This window comes from Pan troglodytes, chromosome 19 (assembly GCF_028858775.2).
Source record: "Pan troglodytes isolate AG18354 chromosome 19, NHGRI_mPanTro3-v2.0_pri, whole genome shotgun sequence".
Taxonomy (NCBI): Eukaryota; Metazoa; Chordata; class Mammalia; order Primates; family Hominidae; genus Pan; species Pan troglodytes.
In genome coordinates, this window is record NC_072417.2 from 14648447 (window position 1) to 14661336 (window position 12890).

At 41.0% G+C, this 12890-nt stretch overlaps 1 protein-coding gene across 6 annotated transcripts in view; it reads right to left on the reverse strand.

Moving 5' to 3' along the window:
* The window catches only part of ZZEF1 (zinc finger ZZ-type and EF-hand domain containing 1), a 135891-nt gene extending 123052 nt beyond the window's left edge, over window positions 1-12839 (reverse strand). For 4 of the 6 annotated variants that reach the window (XR_010152762.1, XR_010152763.1, XM_009431592.5 and 1 more), the window contains exon 1: window positions 12486-12839. Coding sequence is in view for 2 of the 6 variants with exons in the window: in XM_009431592.5 (XP_009429867.2) it covers window positions 12486-12839 (354 nt within the window). In the remaining 4 variants the exon portion in view is untranslated. Of the gene's footprint in view, window positions 1-12420 lie in introns of all 6 variants that reach the window. The other 2 variants (XM_063798192.1, XM_016931241.3) reach the window with 2 other exon arrangements.
* Window positions 12840-12890: the final 51 nt, after the last annotated feature.

A 12890-nucleotide genomic window follows, 5' to 3' on the forward strand; every position in this document is an offset into this window, starting at 1 on the left:
TGAACTACTCAATCCTCCCTTTTTCAGAAAGCTACTAGAGGATGCAGCCACCAGAACGAAGAAATATGCCAAGACAGGAGAAGAATGGGATCCAAGCAGGAAAAAATGAATCCCCAGGATGACGGAGATTCTCAGATGACACCCGCACAGCTGACCTAGAGAATAACAAATCTAGATTAAAGCAGATCAGAAGGATTCAGGAAATACTTCCTTGAGAAGATGAAGTTGATAGAATGCCCATGTGTTTAAACATATTGAACGTTTCTGTTAGAGGAGATTTAGACAACTGGCAGAGAATCTGGGACTAAATTAATGATAAAAGACTGAAAATTAGGAAAATAAAAGTACCTATTCAATTGTTAACTGCAAAGAAAATAAAAAGATGTATAAGAAAAAAAAAAAAGGCCAGACGCAGTGGCTCATGCCTGTAATCCCAGCACTTTGGGAGGCTAAGGTGGGTGGATTGCATGAGTCCAGGAGTTCAAGACCAGTGTGAGCGATGTGGCAAAACCTCCTCTCTACAAAAATATACAAAAATTAGCCAGGCGTGGTGGCATGCACCTGTAATCCCAGCTAGTCGAGGGGCTGAGGTGGGAGGATCACTTGAGCCTAGGGGGTCGAGATGCAGTGAGCCAAGATTGCACCACTGTACTCCAGCCTGGGTGACAGAGCAAGACCCTGTCTCAAAAAAAAGAAAAACAAAAACATGGTACTATATGGCACAGCAATGTAAAGAACTTACATAATCATAATAAGGTAAAGGTCAAAGGGTGATCTAAACAAAATGGACAGAATTGTAGCGGGAGGACAGGGGACGTGCATGCATGGGCAACGATGGGAAGGTAAAAGACAACTCAAGTCTTATCACTGATGGTGGAAATAAAATAGATAAAGCCTAAAACTGAGAACAATCACAAAGAACATAAACATATTACTTGGTAATACAGAGTTAAACACTCAAGAACCAGCTAGAGTTGAAAAGTAATTATTCTTGGGGAATGAGACATTGGGACAGGACAACAGGAAACCACTGTTTCTTGTTCAAGTCTTGTCGGCTATATACCGTGTGCATGTACAACTGATAAAAATAAAAGCCTAAATTTTTTTTTTTTTTTTGAGACACCAGGCTGGAGTGCAGTGGTGCAATCATGGTTCACTTCAACCCCTGCCTCCAGAGTTCAAGCGATTCCCATGCCTCAGCCTCCCAAGTAGCTGGGATTAAAGGCATGCGCCACCATACGTGGCTAATTTTTGTATTTTTCCTAGAGCTGGGGTTTCACCATGTTGGCCAGGCTAGTCTCAAACTCCTGGCCTCAAGTGATCCACCTGCCTCCGCCTGTAATCCCAGCACTTTGCGAGGTCAAGGCGGGCGGTTCACGAGGTCAGGGCATCAAGACCATCCTGGCTAACACGGTGAAACCCTGTCTCTACTAAAAATACAAAAAATTAGCCGGGCTTAGTGGCAGGCGCCTGTAATCCCAGCACTTTGGGAGGCTAAAGTGAATGGATCACAAAGTCGGGAGATCGAGACCATCCTCGCTAACACGGTGAAACCCCATCTCTACTAAAAATACAAAAAATTAGGCGGGTGTGGTGGTGGGTGCCTGTAATCCCAGCACTTTGGGAGGCCGAGGCGGGTGGATCACGAAGTCAGGAGATCAAGACCATCCTGGCTAACACGGTGAAACCCCGTCTCTACTAAAAATACAAAAAATTAGCCAGGTGTGGTGGCGGGCGCCTGTAGTCCCAGCTACTCGGGAGGCTGAGGCAGGAGAATGGCATGAACCTGGGAGGTGGAGCTTGCGGTGAGCTGAGATCACGCCACTGCAGTCCAGCCTGGGCGACAGAGCGAGACTCCATTTCAAAAAAAAAGTGGAGCAGGTTGGGGAAGAAGGAGGTGGCAGAGAGCACAGCCTCATCTTCCCTGAGGCCCCACGGTGGGAACACTACACTACCAGATAATAGCTACTTCCCAAATAGTTCACATTATAGCATACTGAGAAAATAATGATATTTGTAAGACTCAAGGTCTGAGGAGATTAGCACAGCTATCATTCATTCAGTTGGGAACGACACACAGACTTGGAAAGTATGAATCAATATTTGGGCACTCGTTAAATGCCAGGCACCGAGCAGAGCATTTTCTATACTATAATGTCATTTATTCCTCATAACAGTAACAGTACTATTAACCTCCCCGTCTTACAGTTGTACAGAGAAGTCAGGTACCTTGCCTGAGGTCACACAGCTAGTGTTTGCATCCAAGGCTTCAGGGTTCATGTTCTTCACCACAACTCCCTTCCCCTTCCTTTGACCAGATAACCCTTGGGGTCCCTTACCATCTGAAGACCAAATGCTTAAAACCTCTTAGCTTCATTACTTTCCTCCATCTATAAAAGCTGCTTTCAGCTCCTTTTGTCCAGGTGAACTCCTATCAACTCTAGAAGTGAGACTCACTCCCTCTAAATCTCAAGGTAGCACTCAAGTCCCACTTCCACCAAAACTTCCACAAATCAAGCACTCCCTGCACCTCCAACTTCCCACACAACTCCTGCTGTGTATTGCTAATAAAAATGCTATATAACCAAGGGTATAAAAATAGTGACATTTTTGCTATCTTTTTTTTTTTCTTTTTGAGACAGGGTCTTCATCTACCACCCAGGCTAGAGTGGAGTAGCGTGATCACAGCTCACTGCAGCCTTGACCTCCTAGGTTCAAGCGGTCCTCCCACCTCAGCCTCCTGAGTGGCTGGGACATGCTCAGCTAGTTTTTTATTTTTTTGTAGAAACAAAGTCTCCCTATGTTACCCAGACTGGTCTCAAACTCCTGGGGTCAAGCAATCCTCCTGCTTTGGCCTCCCAGACTGCTGGGTTTATCGGCATGAGCCACTGTGCCAGGCCATTTTTGCTATTTTTAATAGATTCTATTGATTCATCAATAGTTAATGAATATAATAAAAGGGATTTTCGAATAAAACAAAAACAAATAATTTTGGCTAAGAAAAAAATTACCACAGCTTTGTGAACAGCTTCACCAAATAATTCTGTAATTTCCTAACACTCAAAAACTGACTATCTTAAGAAAAGAAATGTTCAGGTTTGCTACCCAGGAGTCTGAGGTGGGAAGATGACTTGAGCCTGGGAGTTCAAGGTTGCAGTGAGCTGTGATCATACCACTTACTCCAGCCTGGGTGACAGAGAGAAAAACTGGTTTTTGTTTTTGTTTTTTTTAAGTATGTTTACATAGTCTCCTTAAACCTCAGCTTCCTCATTAAGCTTGGGTTTTCTCGACTGTAAAATGGATTTAGATGTGAAACAGGGTTTAGTGAGGATTAAGCAGGATAATAATACAAACAAATTCTATAAACTAAGGAGTACCATATGTTACCTATTGCCATCGGTTTTGAACTTTAAATGTATTTTCAAAATCCTGGCCAAAAGACTTCACAGAAGCCCATTTACTCATACATTCATTCAGCACTATCTGATAAGTTGCCATTATACACACACACACCACACACACACACACACACACATTATATATATTATATAAATATACTATATAATTATATAGTATATAGCATATATGCTATATAATTATATATAATATATGCTAATAATTATATAACATATACTATATAATTATATACCATACAGTATATATCATGCTATATTATAATATATAGTATACATTATACATTATATTATATAATATATAACATATATTATATAGTATATATAACATATATTATATAGTATATATAACATATTATATAGTATATATAATATATATTATATGTATATAATTATATATAATATATTATGTATATAATTATATATAATACATATTATATGTATATAATTATATACATAATATGTAGTATATATTATATATTATATTATTATAAATATATTAGTGTATTAATATTAATATGTTATATATGTAATTATATACTATTATATATCATATATAATATATAATTACATATATTACATATATTATATATAATTACATATATTATATATTATATAATTACATATAATACATAATATATAATTACATATATTATATAATATATAATATATAATTACATATATTATATATTATATAATACATAATTACATATATTATATATTATATAATACATAATTACATTTATTATATATAATACATAATTACATTTATTATATATAATATATAATTACATTTATATATTATAAAAATATTGTTATATATTATATCACATATAATATAATATATATCATTATATATCTATATATTTTATATATATCAATATCAATATATCAATATATATTATAGATATATATTATAATATATATCAATATAATATATAATATATATCATATAAAATATATAATATATATTATTATATTACATATAATATATTATATATTGATATTTATATTTATATATTTATAAATATATATAATATATAATATATAATTATATATTATATATTATATAATATATAATCATATAATATATAATTATATGTTATATAGTATATATTATATAACATAATATATAATTTATAATTATATAATATATAATATAATATAATATATAATTTATAATTATATAATATATATTATACAATATTATATAATATATTATATATTATATATTATATTATATAATATTATATAATATATTATATATTATATATTATATTATATTATATATTATATTATATAATATAATATATTATATTATATATTATATTATATATTATATTATATATTATATAATATTATATTATATAATATTATATATAATATTATATTATATAATATTATATATAATATTATATTATATAATATTATATATAATATTATATTATATAATATTATATATAATATTATATTATATAATATTATATATAATATTATATTATATAACATTATATTATATTATATTATATAATAATTATTACATAATATATAAATACCTGATCCTGTGTTTGGCTCTATGGATACAAAGATGAATAGGGCACACAGTCCTTTCCCTTCAAAAACCTCACAGCCTAGAAGACAGATCTGTAAACCAATAGCAGCAATGTAATAGGTGTGACAATTACGATACGAGAAGAATATAAACTATTTACAACAGCCAATGTTAGTGAGCACCAGGCAGAGTTCTAAGCCCTTCACATGGATCAACTTATATTTTCCACAACAACTCTAAAGGTAGGTACTACCTTTTTGCTGGTGACGAACAGAGAGGTTTTTTTTTTAAGGCTTATGGTTAGTACACGATGGAGCTTGAATTTGAATCCTGGACTGATTCCAGATGCCACAATTAACCACTATACCATGGGCCAACAGACACTCCAGGGATGAGAAGTCCAAGACAGGGAGGGGCGTTAGGGGAAATGGCCCAGAAAAAAACAACCCTTAAACTGTGCTTTAATGGGTAACTAGGAGTTTGAAAGTATATGGCGAGGGAGAGGCAATCTCAGGTAGAGGGGACAGAGTGTCAGCATACATAAAGACTGTATGGCAGATAGTGAGAACTATGACCTGCCTGGTGTGGCTGGAAAGGAACAGGGCAGGTGATGAAGACAGGGCTAGAGGTCAGAATAAAAAGAGCCTGGCAGACCCAGGATGAAGAGCTCAGATATTACAGTAAGGGCACCATGGGGCCACTGGAGACTATTAAGGGTGGAGGGCGCTGATCACCCCAGATCTGCATAAGCTCTCTTATGTGTGGGACCTACAAATCTCTTAAAATATGTGCCTTTGTGCCAGATGCGTTGGCTTACGCCTGTAATCCCAGCACTTCGGGAGCCCAAGGCAGGCGGATTGCTTGAGCCCAGGAGCTCAAGACCAGCCTGGGTAACATGATGAAACCCCATCTCTACTAAAAACAAAAAAATTAGCCTGGCGTAGTGAGGGGCACCTGTAGTCCCAGCTACTCAGGAGGCTGAGGCAGGAGAATTCCTTGAACCCGGGAGGCAGAGGTTGCAGTGAGCTGAAATCACCACTGCACTGCAGCCTGGGCAACAGAGCAAGACTCCATCTTAAAAAAAAAAAAAGGTGCCTCTGTACAGCCCGAATCCATTCTCCAGTGTCTCTGAGAGCGCTCAGCCACTTTCTGTTACACACATCAGTGATGCTTCCCAGCTCATCTCCTCTGGACAGTTCTGACAGCAGTAACTCTCTTCCTCTAGTGAACTGAAAACCTGCCTCCCCAAAGTTACCATCCCTGGGGCCATTCAGAACACATCTACTCCTTCTGCCCAGAGACAGCCTGCAGATCACTGATAACAGTGATCAGGTCCTTGGAGTTCCCGCCAAACCCTTCTCCATTCTTTCCACCAGCTCTCCATTTGCTATGGTCTCAGTCTCATTCCCATCCTGATTGTCACCTTTGGGATCCCTCTAGTTTGTCAATAAACCTCAGAACAAGTGCTTCTCAACTTTTATTAGCTGATCCAGTAAAATACATTTTGCATCATGACCTAGCATACACATAATTGGTATCAAAGTTCCAAGAAACAATGCAATACTTTTTCTCATCAGTTACAACGTACTCTGATATTTTCTCTTTTTTTTTTTTTTTTTTTTTTTGAGACGGTGTCTCGCTGTTGCCAGGCTGGAGTGCAGTGGTGCGATCTCGGCTCACTGCAACCTGTCGCCCAGGTTCAAGCGATTCTCCTGCCTCAGCCTCCCGAGTAGCTGGAACTACAGGCGCGCTTCACCACACTCAGCTAACATGGTGAAAACCCCGTCTCTACTAAAAATACAGAAATTAGCCAGACATGGGGGCAGGTGCCTGTAATCCCAGCTAATCGGGAGACTGAGGCAGGAGAATCCCTTAAAACTGGGAGGCGGAGGTTGCAGTGAGCCGGTATTGTGCCACTGCACTCCAGCCTGGGCGACAGAGTGAGACTCCGTCTCAAAAAAAAAAAAAAAAAAAAGACATTACAGAGGCTAGAATAAACATCTTGAACTACAAGCATAGAAAACAGTAACACTGCCAATTACAACACTTATTGAGCACTGAGCAGGTGAGCTGGTTTTATGGGTGAGGCGACTGAGACACTGTGGTCAAGTAGGTTGACCAAAGTCAGCTGGCTTGAGAATGGTGGAACTAGAACTTGCTCACAAGCAGGCTGGCTCGAAGCCCAGTTCCCAAGCTCAGTCTGAAGAACAGCAGAATGAGCAGACTCATAACACGGCAAACCCGCTGATGCCATTACAGGCTAATTACACACCCGTCCAGGTTGCTATGAAAGGGGTCCCTTTTCGGGGGCAGAGAGGGGGCAGCTTGCAGGCAATGAGTACCAAGGTCCCAGCTGGTTCAGACTCTAGGCTAGGTGCTAAAGGATCATTCCCGAAACGTGCCATGCCCTCTCACTCCAGTATATCTGCATATGCTGTGCCTTTCATACGGAAAATCCCTTCCTTCCTTTGCCAGGCGAATTCTTCCAGCCTCTCAAGCCTTGTTGTGATGAAGCCTTTCTCAAACTCCATGCTGCTGGTAACTGCTTCTCTGTGGTCCCTGAAATTGGAGTGGGCTTAGGATGGAGCAGGGAGCAGACAGGAGGAGAAGCAGAGCAAAGGACAAAATTCCCACATACATGGGAAACGGGACAAAAACCCCGTCTCTTACTAAAAAACACAAAAAATTAGCCGGGTGTGGTGGTGGGCGCCTGTAGTCCCAGCTACTCAGGAGGCTGAGACAGGAGAATGGTGTGAACCCGGGAGGCGGAGCTTGCAGTGAGCCAAGATTGTGCCACTGCACTCCAGCCTGGGCAACAGAGACTCTGTCTCAAAATAATAATAATAATAATCTCCACTCACCAAGGATCTTTCCTGTACTGCCTCATCACCATCCACAGCCAGCCATCCCTTACCAAAGACCTCCTGTGTACAATGGTAGTGCAGGCAGGTGGCTGGCGGCCTCACAGCCTAGCTGCACAGCAAGGCCAGACAGTATGCTCTAAGTGCCAAAGGATCTGTACAGAACAGGTAACAGGAGCCTCACATGTAGGGCTGAAAACACCATTATGGAGACACTATCTGAATCATGCCACAGAAGATGTGGTGCTGACCAGGTGACAGTGCCAAGGTGGGGAATCTTCAAGAACTGATAGCAAGGTCCATACACAGGACAAAGGAGGCGTCCCACTAGCCAGCACAGGGCTCATGCGGGGGTAGGGGGGAAGATAAATTAGGTAAGGGAGTTAGGAACAAAGCAGGCATCCCGCTAGCTAGCACAGGGCTAGTGCAGGTGGGGGAAAGGTAAATTAGCTGAGAGAGTTAGGCTGGTGTGTGGGCTTCAACCGATTCAGACAAATACATATTTGGTCCCTTGGGTAGTGGAGAGCTGAGGGCTCCCAGCTGAAGGCAAGAAAAGCTGGCAGCCTGCTGTTGCTTTATGGTGCACACACACAGCTCTTACAGTCAATAGTCTTAAAAGGGCAGATAATCACATTGCAGATTCCTACGGCACAGTTCCTGGGCTCAAAGCCATTCTAAATTAGTTGATTAATACTTTTCACATAATAATATGAAGACGAGCACAGGGCTTTTCTACAAACTTCCTGTAAACCCGAAAGTGACTAAGAACCTTTTAAGTTTTCACAAAAATCATATTTAACCGTTTCCTTCAATGTCAAGAAATATTAAAAGGTTACAGACTGAATATAAAATATGAGGTTTGAGTTTGTGTGGACTACAACTTCTACAGTCTCCCAAAGCACCTGGGCACTGGCAACCACCCAGGACTGTGCTAAGACGATGAACAGAGATGAATCAAAAAGGCCCTTCCCTTACAGCTTACCACCCACGAATTTCACAAAGTAGGCACCAAAACTATGTGGCAAATTAATAAAACACAACCTATTCATATGAAATTTCACTTTAGGGCCATCTGTTATCCTGTACTCAGCACGTTTTTCTGCCATAGAAGATTTTCTAGAATCATACTTTAAGAGCATAAATATCTAATCTATAACCTCTGATGTGAAATAAGAACTTAATTTTAATTCTATTTCCCCTCTACATGGCAGTTAATTAAATATTGCTCCTTGTGAGCAAACTGAGAGAGTCCCTTCTCCCTGGACCACACCTACCATGAGAAAAGGTGTGTTGTACTATAAAATGATAATGTTTCAGACTTTGGTCTATGGTCCAACTCCAAGAACTTCTTTATAACACCTCCTCAAGTAACTGAGGTCACAGGAATGTGAAAGCAAGACAGCTGCATGGACACCAATGGCAGCGTAAGTCGGGAAGCCAAAGAAGAAACATGTAACACTTGGAAACTCTCAGCATTATAATAAACCATGCGCACCCGTGGCAATCTGTTTTACCATGTTAGCTCTTATAAAAACGAATGACGGAAACAACTTGTCATTTTAGTTGCTACTATAAAGACATTACTTCACAAGCCCTTCATCTTGCAGTAAAATACAGCAGTATATTCTCAAAAGCTTAGACGTAGATTAACAACGCAGAATTAACTGTGTAAGTATGCACAAAAGTATATACTTATTCAAGTCTAAGGATAGACATTCTTAAAGCACAGAATCAAATGCATGGCTAAGTCTTATCTTCTTTGGCTAGTCCTAACTTACTAGTTCTTACAGACAGAACAGCCATCATGAGATTATCATGAGAGACGGTGGCCACTGTGAGATTATCACAATCAGGTTTTTAAACCTTGGCTAAGCCTCACTCACAGAATTGTATGACCTAGCTATGTGAATCAAAGACTGCCAAATATAACTCAATGTTTTCTCTCCCCTTCCTCAATAATTAAGCCCTGATTTTTAGCTGAATATATGGCCACGGAAAAAGAATCTTTCCCAGCCTGTCCTGCAGGTAACTGCGGCCATGTGACTGAATTTTGGCCTGTGGGATGTAAGCTATGCCCGTAAGAGAGTGGGCATGGCTTCTTCCTTCTCCTTCCCTTTTCCCTTTCTTGCTTGTTGGAATGTGGAAAATGACAGCAGGAGTCAACAGAATTACTAAGTGGAAGATGTCCGTGGAGGATGACAGCACAAGATGGACGAAGCCAGGTCCCTGATGATGACAACACTGCCACATCAATCTTGGACTGCCTACCTGGACATTTTCATAAGAAAGCAGCTTCTTTTTATGTTTAAACCACTGATGCATTAGGTTTTCTGTCCCTTGAAAAAGTTTTGTGTATCCCTAATACACCATACCAGACTTCTTCCAGATTCTCTGGACTTTGGACTTTTGTGGATACAATTTCCTCTGCCTGAAACACTGTTACTACCTCCTGTAACACTATCTGCTTTCACCATTCACCTGTGGGCTGAAATGTTACCTTCTCAGGTAAGTCTTGCTTGAGCCCCACGCGAGGTTAAATACACTTGCTATTTATTCCTTATACCTTCCCCCTCGGTTAACACTCACCATATCTTATAATTAATGGGTTAATACCTGTCTCTTCCACCACAACTACATACTCTTTAAGAGCAAGTATCTGCTTTGTCCACTGTCATCCAAGTGAGTGGCACTCGATATACGCCCAATAAACATTTGCTCAGTGAACAATAATGCCACAACCCCTGAGTGATTTCTGGACCACACCTCAAGTATTTCTTGACCTTCTATTAAGGGACTCCTATGAACTCTACATAAAGTTCTATTTCTGTCAGAAACTCTCAGAATGTAAACGGTGTTTCTCTCCATTTGCCTTTGCTCAAATCTGCAAAGTGCCTCTCCTTCAACAGTTCTGCATGGTTCTTCCCACTACCACTTCATATTCTCATAATACACGTAGATACTAGAAAGAAGGTACTATGTGTATTCCTGGGGGGAAAAAAAGGAGATCTTTCACTAACTAATATGACTTTTTTTTTTTTTTTTTTTTTAAGACAGAGTATCGCTCTGAGGCCCAGGCTGGAATGCAGTGGCGTGATCTCAGCTCACTGCAACCTCCGCCTCCTGGGTTCAAGCGGTTGTCCCACCTCAGCCTCCCAAGTAGCTGGGATTACAGGCACCCGCCACCATGCCCAGCTAATTTTTGTATTTTTAGTAGAGGTGGGGTTTCACCACGTTGGCCAGGCTGGTCTTGAATTCCTGACCTCAGATGATCCTCCCGCCTCAGCCTCCCAAAGTGCTGGGATTACAGGCGTGAGCCACTGCGCCCGGCCATGACTATTATTTTTAAGGGTTGGGATGCCTTAAAGGTACTTTTTTCATAAGAAACATACAAACTACATTATCTGAATTCTGGCCATGTACAGGAAGACATTCTTAAAATATTTTAAAAGCCTCTGATTTTAAGGTGAACAGAACCTTTTAAAGGCACTGCAAGTACCCGCTGGTTTACTGCTTTATGTACACACCTTTCGTGGCCAGTGAAGATTCTACATGACTGGCTGACTCATTTTCACAAAATAAGTACCTTTTTGGTCATACCGTGGTGTTAAAAGAAATAGGATCCCAGGAAGGAGGTAGTGAGACATTAAAAACAAAAAATAGGGTGCGGGTGGAGGGAGAGAGAGCATCAGGAAGAATACCTAATGGATGCTGGGCTTAATACCTGGGTGATGGGATGCTGTGTGGAGTAAACCACCATGGCACACGTTTACCTATGTAATACATCTGCAAATCCAAATCCTGCACATGTACGCCTGAATTTAAAATAAAAGTTGAAAGAAAGAAAAAAAAAAAAAGCAAGAGATCTAGTTGATAGTCTGTTTTACTAATGATTCACTGGGTAACCCTGGATCAGTCTTCTTAACTCGAAGTGAAGCGCCCAGTAAATAAACTCCCAAAATGCCTTCCAAGGAAAATATTTTGTTGCCAAATCAATTTGCTCTCTTAATGACTTAGCAGACATGATCTTGGTGATTATATGAAGAACTGCATAATTACAAGTATTCACAGGAAACCTGGTATTTGCCTATCAGTTTCAGATCCTATGAAGGTTTAAATGAGTCTAATATATGGTTCTTTAAGGATCTACAAACCAGTATGTATTTTAGAAAAGCTAGTTTTTGCATGAGGAGGATAGGTTTTAGAATGTGAGCCTTTCCAGCATGTTACTACTGTCTTTCCACACTCATTCGGCGCCCACACTGAATTCGGAAGGTGCTGTGTAAAAACCTGGACAGGACAATACAAAAAATGGTTTTCAGCGCCACTCCTCCTATCCTTACATCTCTTTTCTCTCCAAACTGTTCGAGAACCTGATAGAAGATCTCCAAAGAGTAGCGTCAATCAACTGCACAAAGGTCTGCATTACAACATACAGAGACATACGGGCTTGTCCAGCTCTTCAGAGCGAGGACAGCCTGATGCAGACTTTCCAGACCTCTAACATAGGTTAAAGAGAAACGAAGCAAACGCCTGGTGAAAAGCTGGAAACACCTCATATGGGTCCCCGCCTGGCCTCTCCAAAGCAAATGCCCACCTCTTCCTTCAGTCCCCTGGGGGCGACCGCCTGCCCCACCCCCGCAGTCGCCTGCCGGCCCTGACCTCCTCGAACTGCTCGCTAGAGCAGCCGGCGCCGCGAGCCTCCAGCAGCTCCCGGAACTGCTCCAGAGTGACAGACTCTTCGCCGCGGCCCAGCCGCTCTTCCAGCCAGCGAAACAACGCGCCGCGATGCCTCGACACCAGCGACTCGCAGGGGGGTGTGGGCAGCAACGCTGCAGCAGCCTCTCGCAGCCTGGCCGGCTCCAGCAGCGCCGCGGCGGGTGGTAGCGCTGGAGCCGCGACGCCCGGGCCGGGGGTCGTGCCCGAGACCGCGGCCCAGTCCTGGTGTGGGCCCCAGCCCTCGCCACCGGCAGCTGCCGCTTCGTCTTCACTGCTGTGACTCGGAGCGTTCCCCATGGGGTCTCCGTCTTGGGCGCCTGGCTCTGCAGTCGCCGCCGCCGCCGCCTC